Source organism: Watersipora subatra, chromosome 2 (assembly GCF_963576615.1).
Source record: "Watersipora subatra chromosome 2, tzWatSuba1.1, whole genome shotgun sequence".
Taxonomy (NCBI): Eukaryota; Metazoa; Bryozoa; class Gymnolaemata; order Cheilostomatida; family Watersiporidae; genus Watersipora; species Watersipora subatra.
Window position 1 is genome coordinate 75,347,248 of NC_088709.1, and position 20,777 is coordinate 75,368,024.

Sequence of the window (20,777 nt, forward strand, 5' to 3'; positions counted from 1 at the left end):
TAATTTAGATTTTAACCACTCTATTTATGGAACGCAGACTAAAGGAAGTTCTAGAACACACACATGTATTTGCGGGTTAGAGAGGAAGCCTCTCTGGTGTGCTGAGTTGGTCATTTGCGATAGAAGAAAGAGGTTGAGTTGCCATAATTCCATCACTCTCTTCTCTATTCCACAGCATACTACTGGAAACCATGAGTGTAGTCCTCATCCATCACTTAGTGTTAGAAACCTACTTATATATCCAGACTACAGTAAGTTAAGGTATGTAGGAGAGTGTAAACTCTGCCCGCAGTTATGTTTCAGAACCTTGACTACAGATATCCACTCGTTGCAAAAGCCAATCCCAAGAAATGAATAACTGAATTCTCGTTTTATCTCAAACGGTCACACAATTATATTTTGTTTACACCAACTTTTTGGATATCATCCTCATGCTTAGGTTCACTCTGATCTTATAAGTCAGACTAGATAGCGGGTCAACTACAAGCAAGAACTATAGCAAACTCTCTCTATGAGTAGGCTATCACCAGTTATAACCTTGTTTTCAAGTTAATACAGATATAGCTGTCTTGTGACCGATACTGCCATGAAGGCTCATATCGAATGACAATACAGTCAAGATGTATGTCAAATGATTAGTTGGCAGGTCTGTGTAAAATATGTCAGGACATGATTAATCAGGATAACGACCGCACCACCGAGCAGTAGCGACCCTGATGGGGTTGATGTTTGACCAGTCTGATTAGAGCCGAGAGTGTGCAAAGCACCGATAGTTACCCGCTCAACTAACCAGCAGGCTGCGTAGTCATAGCGGGTAAGTAGCCTTGTTGAAATATCTGACCACCTTGTTTCTCGTCTCATATACATCTTCATGAATGCATTTGCATTGCACCAGGCAGCTTGATAGTCTCGCTGGATTAGCTTTGATTGGGTTCTTTTACTCTATGTAGCCTCTGTTCCTAGAGATCTGTTTCAGGTCGAAGTTTGTGAGTATGTGAAGACATTGTCTGGGTGTGATTTAACTTACGGTACTCGGTTTTATTCTTGAGCGTGTCATACGTATCTTAAAGCCTCTTTAATAATGAGCTAGGAATATGACAAGTTTAATAAAAAGGCTTTGTTGCTCTAGTTTCACATCGAACTGTTGAACTTTTGAAGCCGTAGAACATAACATTAAACTTGGGCACTCAACGTTTTTCACAGTCAAACATTGAATTCTAACCAAAGATTTTGAGTTTTGAGTACTTTTTGAGTTGATCAGAATATTTGTAGTCAAACCAATCGCCGCTAACAAATTTAGCTGCATGGCAACAGATGCCAAAACAATCATGAGATCTCACTTCGCTTTTCTTCGTTCTTGTAGATTTCAGATTGCATCCTTTTGGTAGAATTCTTAGTTTGCACTTTTCTTATGCGCCCTTTCTCTCATCTCCATATTCGTTTCTCATCTCTGGAGTTCGGCAAACTCTGATAACATTGTGGGCTCTTCTTACACATGGTACCCTTGAGTTAACCTGTAAAAATTAAATTCTGTTGGCCTCATGAATTCAACAGGGCACTTCATCAGTGATTCTACAATGTTGCTCACAGCTCACGGCTACTAAACAAAACTCACAATAATAAGTAATATAACCGCACAGTATGTCTGTAGTCAGTGGCTCATCAGTAGAATTAACTATAAGGACTACAAACATATCTCTATGTGTGCAGCTACAACATTAACTCTAGTACACCTAATCGACTACTGTGAGACACTGTGAGACACAAGAAACGCTAATTTTCAAAAAGCTCATGAGCAGTTGTTTGATTTCAAGATTAAGTATTTATCATTATTTCAATTGAAACTAAATTTAGATTTTTGACTCTTTACCTATATTCGGTGGGTTGGTATGTTTAAGGCTAGTCGAGTAAACGCTTCTTTTGTTGAATGAACTACGTAATATACATTTGGCTGGATAGATATTCACTTTATTATTTATTATTTTTATTTTTATTTTTTATTCCCGGTAAATGCTGAAATTCAAGTTTTAAAGCAAATTTAAAGGAAATTAGACCTCGAAACAAAAAAAGTAAATGACAGTAGGCCTTAAAGTAAAATTATGAAAGAAAAAGCTCCTTTTGTATAAGGTTGCTCTACAATGTGCATTGGCAAGGTGCCAGTGTTTGTTATAAGGTCTAGTGGATTTACAAGTAATGTAATGAAAAGAACGGACGGTCAGACAGGTTTATGCCTTATTCATATTCTTGGAGTTATCCTCCACCGAGCATTCTCTCTTACATAGTAGCTACTCTGTTAATAACCACAAATGAACAAGAAGGATTTCACATAGACCAATCAGGTGGGTTATAAGGCAACTGCTCAGATCCTTGAGACTGTGGATGGAAAATTATTTATAGAGATTTCGGGCTATGGCACCTAATGATGTACAAGATAGTCCATATAAGTTTGTCTAGTGAAGGAATGGACAACCATTGAGCTTACCTCATTATTGTTAGATAGCTACAAGTAGAATATTCCGGTTTTTATTGGCTATTTAATCTAAATTATTTATAAAGATAACAAAATGGATTAGTTTTAAGCTAATTTTGGAAATGTGTTAAAAGATATAAGACTGTGTTGCCGTATGTCAGAGTTGCCCTCTCGGCGATTATTCATTAAACCGATAGCATCGTTGGGGCAACACTGATATATTGGGAAAGATTGCAGCTGCCAAACTTTTTTAATAGTTTGGCGAGCATCTACACAACAGCCTGTGCAGTATGCACTACTTCAGCAATAGTGACTGGCTGTCACAGATTGCTTGATCTATAGTTTTCCCCTAAAGATAGTTGCTGCGGGACTAATATTTCATCGTTTCCTCGGCCACATTGTATAATAAGAACGATTTACCACAAACTATATGCTGATCTAAACACGGATGGGTTTGTGATAGTTTAAAAATTGTCATTACAGACGATAACCAAAGTACTGTGGTATTGAGGCTGATATACAAGGATACAAGGATACAGTGTGAACCATCCTTTAAGGACACGAGAGTTGTTTGTCAACAGACAACTAGAGTAATTCGTTGTTATCGTAGAGACCTAGCAGTTTTATCAAGGCTGACTCATGCCTTGAAAACTTGGACAGTGTGGCATGTTGAATATAAACACACAATGCGATGTGACACACGACTACTAATTAATATTTAGTTGTCTGCTCTGTAATAGTTTTTGCAAAGTTCACTGTTGCCATACCTCTTTTGCGCAAATAAATTGTCAGGCGCTATTAACTGCATGTACACGAATAGTGGACGAGTGTAACCATATTATTTATCAGCCTAACCTCATCTAGCCTACTGGCGGCATGACAAAGTTCTTGTTCTCTGTCAACTTGGGGACATAAACTTCTTCACACTTGAGCAGGTTATGATAAAGATGGGCTAACGAGGGTTGTGAAACCAGATGAGCAGTTTGATATAGCATTGCAAACTGTTGCCATGGTGATCAAAAAGTTGTTTTTGGTTACTGTGCAAGTAAAACGATAAGAGAAACCTTTCTCTTTGATCCAATATTTATAGATATTGGATCAAATTTTAAGCTTTAATCCTGAAAGCAGTTTAAACTGTTTCCCGTGATGTCTTTTTCCAACTGAACCACAAAATAAAGCAGCGCATAACAGCTGCTTATGAAGTAGCTTATGACTACAGATTCTGTTTAGCTCGCTGACGCTATGTTTTCATTGTGAGGGTGATGTGGATTTGGAATTGTGTGCCCGTTGAGATATCGTGCGATAACTGTTTCAATGGAAATTCATGTGCTACAAATTCACGTGAGCGCTTTATTAAAAAAGATAATAAATTCTATGCCGGAGATCACAGCGACGCGTGTCTGTCTCGATTAGCAGCACTTTTTCGAAATAGGATTAACTGAAGCATGGAAATGTTGAAAATGGAATAGCTTGGGTGACATTTTGTGCGCATCATTCACAAGTACCGTTCTCATATTTTGTAAGCATGAGATAATCGATAAGGATTCATGAGTAACAAAACTCGCTTGATTAGCGGGTTTCGATCATTTCCATCTTGCTGTTGACGCAAGCTTGCTGATCACTCACATTATGGAAACATAGTGTCAGCGCCTGAACATCTCTGGCTTTGCTAGATTTTAAAAACTGTTAACTCTGTTGGTCATTTTTTAACATTTTTCAGTCTATATTGTATGAAATATCTACAGGCTACAGCAGTTCTTAGGCAGCGTAAACGATTCAATCCTTTGAATTTGTCGAAAGCAAGCTATGCGTCTGTCTATTGTACTTATTGGCCGGGTGGATGTGTTTGGAAGATATGCTTAGACAAGCAGCACGGTCTGGTTGCCTTAACTCATTCGCACGAATTCCGTTCTACTAGCTCGTGAGGGTGAAGCAAAAACAAAAACAAATACATGAGTTCAGTCTAAGCCTACGGTAGTCATTTTGTCTCAAGGAAACCACAGCGATGACGCTACTAGCTATTGCAGTTGTCAAAGCGTATCCGTACCACATAGTAAAAACTCCTTACGAATCAGCAGTAACTTCCATACTTAAGCCATTAATCAGAGACTTGAGCAATTGAGAGGGTGATTAGCTTTCTTACCAGTTTTTACTTTACTTTACAGATGGTCAGCTGGACTGACATAACATGGATGGATTGGCAAACAACACAACAGCGTCTAGCGGCAGCACTTTTTTAGAGAATCAGTACTTGCTGCCATTGGTCAGCACTCTCGGAGCTTTGGTCGTAATTCTTTCAACAGTTCTCATCATTATTTACTGTCGACGGAATTTTAGAGCACACCGACTCGCAGCGACTGACAGCATGAATGTCAAGGTCGTTAATGCTAAACCTAATCCGTCGAGCCTTCGAGCAATGGAGTCTGGTGACTTAAATGGACTATCAAACAGGGGCATGAGCAACTCGATAACCAATGAAGAAAAAACTTTATCATTGGGGCGACTAAATGAACAGCCTCAAAAGTCTGTAACTCATGCTCCAGTTCCTGGGTTAAAAGATATATCACTCTTGCAGAACCAGTCCCCAACGAGAGAATCACTTGGTATAATGATGGGAGGAGGCGATTACTTGAACGATCCGAGTCCAGCTATCCGAGTTGTTCCACCTCCACCAGCTGCGAGGTGTCCATCTCCACCCACACCGTCCCTTGATGATGAGCTCGATTCATTCAATCCTTTGGAAGAGTCGACTAAGTCCAATGACAGTATGTCTACTCCAAATTTGCCGAGGATCCGACCACGGAGCAAGGGTTTGCACAATACCCCTTTGCTGATCGACAGCAAGGAGACAACTCTGCGGCGTGCCACCGGACTCTTTCGGTCAGACACCAAAGCCTATGCATTCTACACAAAGACTATAACAAACTATGAGATGAACAGAAACCAGCTGCAGTCTAACAAACTGATTGGTAAAGGCCACTTCGGCTGCGTATATTCTGGCGTAGCGAGCAAGTTACCGAATACGAAACAACGTAAAACAAAAGTCGGTATAAAAACATTAAAAAGTTCTGCACCAGACAGCGAAAAGCAGGAGTTTCTCTTTGAGCTGGAGATTATGAAGCTTGTCACGTCTCTGAACCACCCGAACATCATCAAACTTCTAGGCTGTGTTACTAAAACTCAGCCCTACCTTATAGTCCTCGAGCTTATGACCAATGGTAACCTTCAAAAGTTCCTACGCGATACTAAGACTAAAGATGTCTACTACAATCTCCATGGTAAGAGTGACAGTTTAAACGAACAGCATTTATTAAAATTTGCTCTTGATATCGCTCGAGGAATGGACGGTATCGCAGATCTCCAACTACTCCATCGTGACCTCGCCTGCCGGAATATTTTAGTAGACGAACATTTAACCTGCAAAGTGGCTGACTTCGGTTTTGCTAAGGATGTTTTAAACAAGCCGGAATACAAAAGCAAGTCGGTGTTTCAGCGACCAAGACCTACCAGATGGCTTCCTCCGGAGTCTCTGTTCACATTCAAGCACTGCATTCAGAGCGATGTCTGGTCATATGGGGTCGTGTTATGGGAAATCGTGACTCTTGGTAATCTTCCATACCCCCACCTTAGCACGCGGGAGGTGAGTAGGTTGGAGCAGTCATGAGATTAATGAAAAGGGTGTGAGATGCAGTCAGTCAAGAGTAAATAATGTGGCCAATGTGTCCTGTTTCATCTTTAACAAAGCAAACTAGATCATGAGATTGTCAGAGTAACCCAGACGTCTACCATATGTCTGTATGCTTGTAATCCGAGATAGTTCGAATGTCTGATGCTAGGTCAATGTTAGTAAAAGGAATGAATTCAAAATTTTGGAAAAAAACTTTCTCGTGTAGTCAATTTCAGTTGTAAACATTACATCCGCAATCAAGTTTTGTCGATTATAATCTTGAAACATCCTGGCAGTCAGATCACCTCAAACATTAAAAACAATCTCAAATGATAGAAAAATACTGATATTTTCTGATAAAATCTACTAAAATTTTGTATAAGTTCGTCTTTGAAGCACCTAAACTACAGGCGCTCCTACAACTACAGGCGCTCCTACAACTACAGGCGCTCCTACAACTACAGGCGCTCCTACAACTACAGGCGCTCCTACAACTACAGGCGCTCCTACAACTACAGGCGCTCCTACAACTACAGGCGCTCCTACAACTACAGGCGCTCCTACAACTACAGGCGCTCCTACAACTACAGGCGCTCCTACAACTACAGGCGCTCCTACAACTACAGGCGCTCCTACAACTACAGGCGCTCCTACAACTACAGGCGCTCCTACAACGTAAATAATCCATTCCAAGAACATTTACACTATAGGGGTTTTACATTATACAAGCAGTAAAATAGGCCTACATGTAAATTGCCTAATCCGTTCCAAGATCTTTCCAAACTTACTCTTAGGCCAAACGAAAAGGAAAAACTTGACTTTTTAATTTGTGAGCTCTATCGTAATTGCAGTATTATTGGTTTGCATTGACAACTTTTCTCCTTTTTCTGATCAATTTCACTGGTTTTATAGATCATGATTGCAGTAATTTTACAATAAGTCGATGGAGAGCGCACATATTCGACGCTCATTTACAACGATTTGCTTAATTTTTCTAAACAGCTAAGTCTATTCTGCAAAGGAAAACTAATGGCAAATATTTTATACGCCTGCAGTAAAACAGAACAAACAATGTTTTTACTATGAAAAAGCGGTACTACTTGTCCATTGTCATCTGTATTCAGAGGTCAAGGTCAGGATAAAAGATAACTTTCAACGATTCTCCTACTTGTAATAGTGTAACACGGGGTCCCAACCGATCCCCTTCAAGCATTTATGAGCAATTGCACAGCTACCTATTCTCTGGTTTGTCGGCACATCCTCCGATCTATCATGACTAACTAGAATTTCATGGATGGAAGTTGTATATCGTATATAATAGGTCATAGGCTATACGCACGCCATTTTTTTGCTCACAAACATGGTGAGATATATTACCATTCAAGTTGAATTTGAGAACTCACCCTACTTGACACTTTACGTTATATAGAATCCTTTACATAGTACAAAGCAAAAACTTGACACAAATTCCTTATGTTATCTGGAATTTACATTATAGGACCGGCTACTGTATAAGCAACATTTTAATGTTTTACTTTAAGCCGCAGAGCAGAAGTGTATCTGGTGTTTACCACATGTCACGGTTGGTTCAGCTCTTCTAGTCTCTGTATTCTGTAGAAGATTATGTCAGGACACACAATGGCCATCCTTGCTGTTAGACTTGTAGCTACTCGAGGGCTTTCATATATTCCACATTTCAGTTGTTTCTTAGTTTTATTTCAGAAAAGCCATTTGTGACTCATACATATAGGTATTTGGCTCCCTCTCTCTAATTACTGTTATTTTTAAAAATGCAAAAATTTGGTATGCAGATTAAACCATGATTTTTTCTGGTAGTGGAAGCCATATAACACGAATTGTGACAGTTACAAAATTTAAATTATATCTCGTTTCTGATGCAGTTAACTCCTACTCAATTCTATAATTAGTCATGACAATGACGCATGCTATTAGTACCAGCAAGTAGGCTATCATACAAGGTTTAAAGAAGTGATGAAATGTCTAGCAGGTGTCCCTTGGCACGTGGCTCTGTATAGGATGATATCAACTTTAAGCAAAGCTTACTGTGCTTGCTTCAGCACTAGCCTGAGGTCCATATCGACTACAGCCTGGAATAAAAGCTGCTATGGTCTCCTAGTCTATCAATAGTAGTTACAAATTTCAAAACTTGTAAGGTTACAACTTGAAGTTGTTTCCTCATGAATAATTTCAGTTTAAATTTATTTTTTATTATTCAAAACGTTTAGGAAGTTAAAGGTTTTTTTTGATTAATTTTATAAAGAATTCTTACACAAAAGGTAGGCTATATATGTTTTTGTTTTATTCATATTTATTTTATAATTCGTTTTATATCAGCCGTATTTGATTTATGAAGTTTGTTTTGACTTATTAAGTGTTTATACTTCTTAGTTTTTAAATTATTATAGATGTTACTGCCTTGGGGTTGTTTAGGTTGCAGGTTCAAACCTTGTCAGTGGAGTTTATTTTTCATGACAATTCATTGGATGGTGGTCATTCATAAGCTATGATCCTTTTACAATGATGTCCAACATAAGCTATGATCCTTTTACAATGATGTCCAAATAGCTGCTGCAAAAATATAACTCAACTCAGGTAATTTGATTCAGACATAAAGCCAGACTCCGGTAAATGTAACAGGTTTATATACTTGTGTATATAACAGAATGCTAGGTAACCATCAACATCTCCTGTAATCTTAAAGGACAGAGTGTTGACTGGCTGAATAAAATTGTGTGAAGCCATTGATCAGGAGGCTATAGTAACGAGTCTATTACTCTTATTAGGAATGCTGCAAAAAATTATTACTTTAGGTAATGGGCTACTGTGCCACGCATGTTTACCGTTAGATAGTACCGTCTGCTCAGATATGTTTTATAATCATTAGGCTATAAGCTCCATCAGTTTCGAGTAAAATTCTTATTGAAAGAACACTAATGTCTTGGGGCGTTAGCGTATAAATCCTTATAGTTTAGCCATCAAAATAGCATCATTTCTCCAGTACAAGGGGTTATTATCTGCTTAAACCCTCACCTATGAGTAATCCTACCTTATTATTGTAAATTTATAATCAGTTCTGATGGTATTATAGAAGCCACTGCGGTCAGTTGACACCTTGATCGGTTGTAATCCTTTTTTGCATTTCTCTAGACTAGTTAGCCTGATTTCTCTAGACTGGTTAGCCATATTTCTAAGCATAAATCCACATAAGGGTGTCGGTTATATTGCTCCCACGCATCTGATGCTAGTCAGTTTATATCACTTGCTAACGACTGTCACCTTCGCTAGTAACAACCACCTGGCAACATGAGTCAAACCGCAATGAATTAAAATATCTGGTGACTCATAATCCGTGACGGTAGCATGTAAATTATTAGAATAGACCAAAATCTAGTGACATATTTTATTATGTAACCGGAATTGCCTGTCAGGCTAGATGATTTGTTCTTATAGACCAAATATATTATCAAAGGACATTTAATCTCCCCATCTCATTCATGCTCCATTTAGCCACTTGATGTGCCCTTTGAGGTTAATTTCATCATTAAGATAAGTAGTTCTATGAGGCTGTACGAGCTCTGTGTCCTTGACCTCCTCAGATAAATTCATACATTTATAATGAGTCTCTGCTTAGACACTCTTTTATAGGTCTGACACTTTATAGGTCTGATATTAAAACCTTCATGCAGCAATCTTCTTTACTAACAGGAGCCGTGTCTGTCAGTCAGTAGCCACGCTTAAGGGTTGGAAAAAATAGGGCTTTCAACGAGATTTGAACTTGCAACTTTTGCCTTTTTTCACCCTAGACCGACAATGTATCACCTGCCCGATCAATCACTTATCACGTTTCGAAATAGTTGTAAAGCTAGTTATCACACCTGATGATCTCAGGAGTTATCACACCTGATGATCTCAGGAGTTATCACACCTGATGATCTCTCATCTATACTACCTGAGTACTAATTATAACAACCTCTTCATCTTCTCAAATGTAGAATTGCCTCCCTTGGCACACCCTTTGCATGATAATATATTCAAATGCTGAAGACTGACCATTTCTACTGCTGCCACGGATATAGTCACGCCTCTACATCTCATCACCTTAAAATATAAAGTTTTTGACGCATGATGGGAATTTTGAGGAAATATTTGTCTCGGCATGAAAAACAGCGTCCAACATACAACGTCCGAAGTTACTCAAAACATTTCAGTTTTGTAATCCAGTACATAGTTATTCTTCACAGTTCTATGGTTACATAAAAACATTAAAAATTGTCTCATAACTTGTTTAGGATCGTAGGAATACCAGTCCAAGTGGTAGGTGCGATGAAAGACGAGGAGTTATTTGTCCTTTTATAACTAAAATAACAAATATTAGAAAGCATGATCAAGCATCAACGGATAGATTTAAAATAAAAAATTGTAAAGTCACCTAGTAGGTTATGTAAAAAAAATTGAAAGTGATGTAAAGTAAGGAAATCCTGAAACAAGCGATAATTAAATACAACACGGCCACACCAAAAACACAAAACAAAAAAATGAAAATAAGTTATGTGAATGTAATGTTTATATATTAGAGGTTACACTAGCTCTGTATCTCTATAGCCAGCTCCATCTCTACACTGTCTGCCTGTATGTATGTCTGTCTGTCTGTCTGTCTCTCTGTCTGTCTCATATTGTCAGAGCTAAACTTCAATCTTTCTAACATGAGGAAAAACCTCTTGTTCTTGGCTGTTATTTTTTATTGAATTATTGATACATAATTTAGTTTGTTAGATAGTTTTATATGATTAATTTGTTTTAATGTGATATGTGAATACCTGAAGTAGTTATTCTTCAGTTTTCAAGCTGTGTGACAAATTAGATTAAATACCAAATGTTCTGAAAGGAATGCTTACTCTAAGTTACAACACTTGAACTTTGGCTGTTGAGATTTGACTGTATTAAACTATACTGTATATTGCAAAAATATTGATAAATTTTCATATGTTTAGTCAAACTTTGCATGAGCTCTTTTCATGTTTTAACAGATTGGATCAAAACAAAACAAAAATTGAAAAAGTAATCAAGTTTGCTGATTTTTAAACTATTTTGACAAGTTTACAATCTTAAAATTACTGGCAGCAGTATATGATAGACTTTGGACACGTACAGATTTGTGTACAAACCATTCTGGTAAAAGTATTGTTTGTAAGCAGACATTACTCAAGCAATTATATAGATTTAGGCCCACGCTTACCCAGAAACTTGAAGTTATTTTCCACCCTCCAATTTCAATAATGCATTTTTAATAATGCATAGTTATTTTCACAACTAAAGGATTTGCAAAAAATCTGGTGAAAATATTTTAGCATTTGTTGAATCTGTGTGTCACCTGACAAGCTATTAGTCAATGTAGTCTATAAAAATTAACTGTTTAAAAAGATCTCAGGCTACAGTTCTTACAGGTGCTTTATGAGGTATGCTCTTTTGTTATGCCAATGAGGCTTGTCCGATTCAGGTGTTGTGTTTCCTAGTCTATTCCTATCATTGCAAAAGTCGCTGTAATTGTACACTTAAAAGGGGTGCGCGATGAGTGTCCGAATGACATCATAATCGGAACTTATCCTTAGGGAACTCGAGCGCTCCCTAGGATTCTTAGTGCTGGTACACGCAGTACATCGCAGTGTGTTAGGGTTTTCCTCTCAGCGATTATTTGTGAGCTATGCGCACCGTAGACCAATGACATCATCAAGGTAAATTAGATATGTTGGGAAACATGGCAGCTATTAAATCTTTCCGATATTTTGCCGCGCATCCAAGACAGTCTGTGCGCCACTTTGGCGATGGCGATCTATGATTCTCTTTATGATAGTTGCTGCGGGACTAGTATTTTATTATTTCGACGACTGGCCTAATTAAAACGCTTTGCCACAAACTATTTGGCGATGTAAACACAGATGGGTTTGTGATGGTATGATTGTTATCATTGATGATCACTGATGCATTGTGGGATTACTGTCTATATACTGTGATACTGCGTGTACAAGTCTTTAGGGTGTGCATAAAGATGATAAGATAAGAATAAAGAATAATACCAATATAACTTGTAGACATAATTCGCTATCTACTCGAGTGAGTAGACAACTCCTTATACAGTTTAGCCTCGTTACAGGTGATGAAAGTTATAGCTAAGGGATATCGAATGCCCTGCCCCACCCACTGCAGTCCAGATATCTATAGAGTAATGGCTGAGTGCTGGGAGGAATCACCATCAAGCAGACCAAAGTTTAAAGAAATTGTAACAAAAATTGCAGAGCTTCTTGCAAAAGCTACAGGTAAGCATGAGTGAACCCATAGAGGTCTCTATAGAGGTGTAATGCTTAGTTCACACAAGAGCAAATCTCCGACGACACTTTAAAAATATTTGGTTGGGCCGCTACAATGTATTTGTAACGGTAGCAATCAAATAATGTTAAGTTTTTCAAAATCGTTAGAGGAGAGGATCAACATGATTGGGTAGTTATAGTTTAGGTCGTCTTTCTATTGGATGATGACACTTGATCTCTACCATTAGTCGATTGATCGTGGAACAGTAGTGATGTTCAGAAAATAACTTACGTCAATATTCACATACTCGGATAGTCAGATAAAAAGCCTTTGCTGAGGTGCGGCCAGCATAATGAAACCAACCAAATATTCTGCCGTAGGTACAAAACTATCCTCTGCTACAGATTCTTCTTCATACGAACTGAGTAAAAAAGCTTCTCGTTAGTATTTTAAGCAGCAGACTAGTGGAAGAAACGTTGTTCACTTTTATTTTATGACATGTGTGAAATCACAAGTGAAGTATGTGGGAAGCTCATGGTGAGTTTTTGGAGGTTACTGGAGAGGTTGTTGAAAATGGCTGAAGACATTTTTGAGAGCTGATGAAGCGGTTGTTTGCAGTTGGATTTAGATGCTGCGTAAATTTGGCAAAAAGCAGTTGTGAGTTGAGAAACTTTTTCTGATGCTGATAAGGCTTTTAGGAAAGGGTTGGTATAAGCTAACTACATGGAAGTAGATACTTCTTGAGAATATCCAGTAAGAGACTTACTCATAATGCTGTTATTACCGCTGCCAAATTTCTTGCATTCATATGGACAGATGGAAGCATGCTCTGGGAGACAACCATGCTCACCAACCAGTCTACAAATCTACAACTAACTTGCATGGTTACATGGAAGATCAATAGACAATCACGCTTGTCAATTGTTTTCAGTTTTTGGTTAGAAATGAAACTATTGCTTACTTAAACTTGTCTCCCCAACCATTGCCATTTTCAAGCAACCGTAAATTTTTGCGTGCAGGTTTAATCTGCAATAATTTTTGAAATAAACTTTTAACAAAATTGAAATCACTCAAACTCACAAAAGAACTTGGGATTCAGGCTAACCACTGTGTCAAGGACACAGTTCTGTTTTAACAAACTTCTTAAGCTCCTAGAATTAGTTTATGTTACTAAAGCATTTTGTTATCAGCATGAAATGTGTGAAACTCATTTAATGACTTAGAGTTGTTTTACCTTTGATTGCAAATGCTCAGAAAGTCTCTAAATAATTCCTAAATTTAGTTGCAGTAAGTATTACTGTTTGTTAAAATAGCCATAAGTATTATGCAAAGAGCTGCGACCATGTCAGATAACTCCTAATCGCTGGTCACTTTTAGGAGAAGAAATGATCAACATGGGAAGACTTTATGAAGATGAATACTGTGATACCCTGCCTCCAGAGGAGCAAGAGATCCACATGGAGTATGCCGCTTCAGAGACACTCTGCTGATGAGCGAACAACTCTGAACTAGAGCTGATGTTACCATGTACTATAAGGCAAGCTGCAAGGGCTCAGGAAGTGAGCTCACAATGCAAGAATGCATCGGGTTCTCATAGAAGGAGAGTCTGCTACAAAAAATATGATGTTTTAGCATCAGTAGAAAGGTCATTGCCAAAAATTACAATCTTGCTGTTTTTTGTTTTTTTTTAAATCTTTGGTGCTAAAGCTATTATGCTTTTCATAAGACACACGACGTACTTAACCATAATTTTAGCAAATACTGTAAGATTTTTAGGAGTTGTCTGCTCTTTGGAACATACCAAGCTTCCCACAGTCTCTTTAGCTAACTTTTTATGATACAATGTCATTTATATTAGGGCTGGGCCTTCATAGTAACGCAAAGAGAACATAATAATAGTATTACTTAATGCTTTAACATAACTTTATTAAGTAAGCTTACATTATAATAATGCTTTTGTTTTTAAAATGATGCATATGGTAGACGATACCAAGGTACTCACAGATTAAATTACTTTAAAACACTCATATTTTTGTAAATAATTTTTTCTAAATATATTTTAGCAACTCGCTAATGGTGGTCTGTAAAAGATTCTATTTTGTAGAATACTGTACTGTCTGATATGAAGAGTTGTCTTGGTTCACACAAAACTGATGAAAGGTGTTTATGAACTTTGATGTAAAATACAGGTTGATGCAAATGCAATTTAGTTAACTTTATCAAGTTTTAGCTTCTTTTGATCAACATGAATTATGAGTGGGTCAGACAGTGCATATATGTATAAGAATAGTCATATCTTATTTTCTGCCTGAGAATGAATACTAAACAATTCAAGTGTTTTGGAATGTATTTAGATTTTTTTTCTTTGTTTCAAGAATTCAGTTTTTCTAAGTTTATTCTAGCAGACAAAAACTCCAAGAGTTTAAAACGGAACACTGTGAAAAAATGAGTTGTCAATCAATATATTTGAAAAATACCATTGCGCTTAACTCTCCTGTCTATCTCACCTTTCAAACTGCGTTTACAACCTGCACAATGTGTCGGGAGTAAGTAACCTGGTAAATATGGAGCGTATGGGTTCCAATCGCGTATCTCTCAAAGATGTAAATTAATTACAGCATTTCTAACCTTGATGGAGATACGAGGAGGCTCATTCATTGAGTTGAGAGGGTCTATTGACGGTAGATGAACAAATCTGTACTGGTACTTTATTAAAAGGCATAGCCTGAAATCTTTATAAGTAGTTTAACTTTTACAGGCTACGATGTCCGAACCGTTGACTCATAGCAAACTTGTCCGCTATAGGCTAAAAATATTTTTATTTTACTCGTGAAATCGACATGTAGAAGATAACTCCCAAATTTATGGGCTCAGTTTATGGGCTATTTAAAAGCTCATTCAGTGAAAAACATTTTTTTATATTTCATATGTGTGCCCTTCTGAGGTATGCATAGGAATTATGCTGCTCTATGAGATATGTATTGGAATTCTGCAAGGACCCATGAACATAGCCTAGTTGCAACAAAATACATAAATTAAAAAAAATGATAGTTATGGTGGCCTTCATCTATGTACACGCTTAGCTAGACTTGCTACAATTAGATTCTCAAAAAGAATCCTGTACAGCTTGTGTTATGTTAACTTCCCGAAGGCTAAAAAGGTAAACGATTTGCACATGTTAGGAGTGTTAACCAGATTATTTAGGTAGGACAAGTGTGATAGTTGTCTAGATATCTGCTCTGCTAGATGTCCCAGTAGGACCAGTTTTATACTGATGCGAGATCACAGCTGAGCCAAAATAAAGTCACTTTGTGAACAGTTAATTGTCTCCACCTGAACAGGCATCTCTGGTTCACACAAAGAAGCTTTCCAGTTCGCTTAATCTCTTTATCCCGTTATTACACAATCAACTACAGAGTACACTTATGCAAATACTCTATTCATTTCTATAACGCAATATAAAAAGTGAAATGACACTAAACACCTGTTATGGTATACGTTCAGGTTGGTCTCCTTCAGGTTTTTAAATAAACTATTTTACTTTAACAGAATAAACATTTGAAAATATAAAATACTTATTAACATGACCAAGGTTATCTATTTCCAGCATATATATAGTCATAAATGTCTTTTTCAAAGCCGTAAGAGTAGTTTCTGAGTTAGTCTTACCAACTAGCTCTTGGCACTACCCGAGATACCTGATGACAAGTATCTACAAGTATTATAAATAATCGCACTACCTGAGATACCTGATGACAAGTATCTACAAGTATTATAAATAATGGCACTACCTGAGATACCTGATGACAAGTATCTACAAGTATTATAAATAATGGCACTATCCGAGATACCTGATGACAAGTATCTACAAGTATTATAAATAATGGCACTACCTGAGATACCTGATGACAAGTATCTACAAGTATTATAAATAAAGGCACTACCTGAGATACCTGATGACAAGTATCTACAAGTATTATAAATAATCGCACTACCCGAGATACCTGATGACAAGTATCTACAAGTATTATAAATAATGGCACTACCCGAGATACCTGATGACAAGTATCTACAAGTATTATAAATAATGGCACTACCCGAGATACCTGATGACAAGTATCTACAAGTATTATAAATAATCGCACTACCTGAGATACCCGATGACAAGTATCTACAAGTATTATAAATAATGGCACTACCCGAGATACCCGATGACAAGTATCTACAAGTATTATAAATAATCGCACTACCTGAGATACCTGATGACAAGTATCTACAAGTATTATAAATAATGGCACCAGCTGATTAATTGATTTGTTCCTCACTTATCCAACCTGCCAATGCCGAAAAAAGTAAATCTGGCTGTGATGAAAATAAAATCAATAAAAGAATACAACGGGAATTCAACAAAATTAAAAATAAAGTCTCATGATAAAAATATGTTCTAAATATATGTAATGTTTTAACAGGCACCAACAGATGTATGCCATGCTTGGGTACCAGAAGAGACGTATGCCATGCTTGGGTACCAGAAGAGATGTATGCCATGCTTGGGTACCAGAAGAGACGTATCCATGCTTGTTTACCAGAAGAGACGTATGCCATGATTGGGTACCAAAAGAGACGTATGCCATGCTTGGGTACCAGAAGAGACGTATGCCATGCTTGGGTACCAGAAGAGACGTATCCATGCTTGCTTACCAGAAGAGACGTATGCCATGATTGGGTACCAAAAGAGACGTATGCCATGCTTGGGTACCAGAAGAGACGTATGCCATGCTTGTTTACCAGAAGAGATGTATGCCATGCTTGGGTACCAGAAGAGATGTATGCCATGCTTGGGTACCAGAAGAGATGTATGCCATGCTTGTTTACCAGAAGAGATGTATGCCATGCTTGGGTACCAGAAGACACGTATGCCACGCTTGGGTACCAGAAGAGATGTATGCCATGCTTGGGTACCAGAAGTGACGTATGCCATGCTTGTTTACCAAATAAGATGTATGCCATGTTTGGGTACCAGAAAAGACGTATGCCATGATTGGGTACCAGAAGAGACGTATGCCATGCTTGGATACCAGAAGAGATGTATGCCATGCTTGGGTACCAGAAGAGATGTATGCCATGCTTGGGTACCAGAAGAGACGTATGCCATGATTGGGTACCAGAAGAGATGTATGCCATGCTTGGGTACCAGAAGAGACGTATGCCATGCTTGGGTACCAGAAGAGATGTATGCCATGCTTGGGTACCAGAAGAGACGTATGCCATGCTTGGGTACCAGAAGAGATGTATGCCATGCTTGGGTACCAGAAGAGACGTATGCCATGCTTGGGTACCAGAAGAGATGTATGCCATGCTTGGGTACCAGAAAAAATGTATGCCATGCTTGGGTACCAGAAGAGACGTATGCCATGCTTGGGTACCAGAAAAGATGTATGCCATGCTTGGGTACCAGAAGAGATGTATGCCTTGCTTGGGTACCAGAAGAGACGTATGCCATGCTTGGGTACCAGAAGAGATGTATGCCATGCTTGGGTACCAGAAGACACGAATGTGATTTAAGAAGACAATAGAAGTAGGTGATGTTCAGTTTTATGAAAGAATACATGAAATTTTTTTGTTAAAATCTTTATCTCAAAAAAATAATTAAGATTTTTTGTATAACATTCTCTATTTGATAACTTCCTTTAAAACTGAGAACAAGCTATATGTATGCTATACATGACGTAAAATGCTATTTGTCAGTGAAACTGATCAAAAGATTTTGATCAGTTTCACTGAGACAATTATGTAACAACTGCAATAAATATGCTTTGACACTAATGGATCCTTGAGAGGTCTGTCCAACTTGTGCAAATCATTAAGGTTACGTAATGCTCCCCGGTGTTACAAAGTAGTACTACTTTCCAGACAATTGTGAATTAAAGCTTTTTTATGTTTTATTAATAACAAGGCACATAAGTAGCCAGTAATATTTTTGCAAATACATGACAACCTCAAAGGACGATAAATAGAACAGGACTCAATAACAAGTACTTAGCATCACTGAATACAAGGACATAGCAGTACTCAATACAAGTACATAGCAGTACTCAATACAAGTACGTAGCAGTACTCAATACAAGTACATAGCAGTACTAAATACAAGTACATAGCAGTACTCAATACAAGTACATAACAGTACTCAATACAAGTACGTAGCAGTACTCAATACAAGTACATAGCAGTACTAAATACAAGTACATAGCAGTACTCAATACAAGTACATAACAGTACTAAATACAAGTACATAGCAGTACTAAATACAAGTACATAACAGTACTCAATACAAGTACGTAGTAGTACTCAATACAAGTACATAACAGTACTCAATACAAGTACGTAGCAGTACTCAATACAAGTACATAGCAGTACTAAATACAAGTACATAGCAGTACTCAATACAAGTACATAACAGTACTAAATACAAGTACATAGCAGTACTCAATACAAGTACATAACAGTACTAAATACAAGTACATAGCAGTACTAAATACAAGTACATAGCAGTACTTAATACAAGTACATAGCAGTACTCAATACAAGTACATAGCAGTACTCAATACAAGTACATAGCAGTACTCAATACAAGTACATAACAGTACTCAATACAAGTACATAGTAGTACTCAATACAAGTACATAACAGTACTCAATACAAGTATGTAGCAGTACTCAATACAAGTACATAGCAGTACTAAATACAAGTACATAGCAGTACTCAATACAAGTACATAACAGTACTAAATACAAGTACATAGCAGTACTCAATACAAGTACATAACAGTACTAAATACAAGTACATAGCAGTACTAAATACAAGTACATAGCAGTACTTAATACAAGTACATAGCAGTACTCAATACAAGTACATAGCAGTACTTAATACAAGTGCATAGCAGGACTCAATACAAGTACATAGCAGTACTCAATACAAGTACATAGCAGTACTCAATACAAGTACATAACAGTACTCAATACAAGTACATAGTAGTACTCAATACAAGTACATAACAGTACTCAATACAAGTATGTAGCAGTACTCAATACAAGTACATAGCAGTACTAAATACAAGTACATAGCAGTACTCAATACAAGTACATAACAGTACTAAATACAAGTACATAGCAGTACTAAATACAAGTACATAGCAGTACTAAATACAAGTACATAGCAGTACTAAATACAAGTACATAGCAGTACTCAATACAAGTACATAACAGTACTAAATACAAGTACATAGCAGTACTCAATACAAGTACATAGTAGTACTTAATACAAGTACATAGCAGTACTCAATACAAGTACATAGCAGTACTCAATACAAGTACATAGCAGTACTTAATACAAGTACATAGCAGGACTCAATACAAGTACATAGATGTACTCAATACAAGTACATAGCAGTACTCAATACAAGTACATAGCAGTACTCAATACAAGTACATAACAGTACTCAATAAAAGTAAGTACATAGAAGTACTAAATAACAGTATTAAATAAGTTGGCAGGTCTGCGTTACCTTGCACAATCGTTACTCAACTGCAAAACTAGTAACTTTTTGCCAAATTCATACTTTTTATTTAACCACACATTAGAATTTGCATTAATTACTATTATGGGCGTGACCACAGCCAACAAATCATTGTCCACAATGTACCAGCAACTGTCTTAACAGAAAAGCGGTGGAGAATTTTTCTTCCTGTTTCATTTTTTGCGTGAGAAGCTGCATTCATAGATGATAGATAATAAATCTTCTAGACATAAAATTGTGTCTTTTATGGGTTTCTTGCAACTTCATGTAGCTAGTGATGTAGTGTTTTTTATTTACCTCTCTTGACTATGTCAAGATGTCAAGACAATAGTTAAGATGACTAACTGATAGTTATCCTGACTATTTATTTTCCTATTAGTAGTCAAGATAACTAACAAGGCATTTTCCAGTCATTTGACCAAAATATTGCATGAAATCATAGAGCCTCCGAATTAAAACCAGAGTGATAAAACGCTGCAAAGAGACAAGACATCTCTTAGCAACTAACTAGGAGATGGTGCTGCCCGAGGAAACGCATAAGCATGCTGATGACATGATAGCAAGTTAACACTCTTATAATTTATTAATAACAGAAAATAGTTTATTTGTGGCACCGAAAGTTGGTGTGAAATTAGAAGTAAAAGTATCTGGCATGGAGGATTGAAGAGTACACTGTTGGAATGGCAGGTTACACCCTATCAACTTATCAGCTTGCATCACTCTTTGTATTTTTATCT

General features: G+C 37.2%; 1 protein-coding gene across 2 annotated transcripts; it reads left to right on the top strand.

Annotated features, from left to right (window-relative positions):
- Positions 1-707: 707 nt before the first annotated feature.
- On the top strand, positions 708-14,669 carry LOC137388808 (tyrosine kinase receptor Cad96Ca-like). Of its 2 annotated transcripts, none has more exons than XM_068075259.1 (4): positions 708-814; positions 4,636-6,110; positions 12,310-12,472; positions 13,842-14,669. In XM_068075259.1, the coding sequence occupies exons 2-4, from the start codon at positions 4,659-4,661 to the stop codon at positions 13,952-13,954; spliced, it is 1,728 nt and encodes a 575-aa protein (XP_067931360.1). In that variant the 5' UTR covers positions 708-814; positions 4,636-4,658; the 3' UTR covers positions 13,955-14,669. The 2 variants fall into 2 exon arrangements, with proteins under 2 accessions (XP_067931360.1, XP_067931361.1); XM_068075260.1 differs by having other exon boundaries at positions 13,848-14,669.
- Positions 14,670-20,777: the final 6,108 nt, after the last annotated feature.

Coding starts and splice junctions, on each gene's coding strand:
- LOC137388808 (XM_068075259.1), top strand. CDS start 4,659: ATGGATGGATTGGCAAACAACACAACAGCGTCTAGCGGCAGCACTTTT. Junction 6,111..12,309: donor CCCACCTTAGCACGCGGGAG/GTGAGTAGGTTG, acceptor GCCTCGTTACAG/GTGATGAAAGTTATAGCTAA. Junction 12,473..13,841: donor GCTTCTTGCAAAAGCTACAG/GTAAGCATGAGT, acceptor GGTCACTTTTAG/GAGAAGAAATGATCAACATG.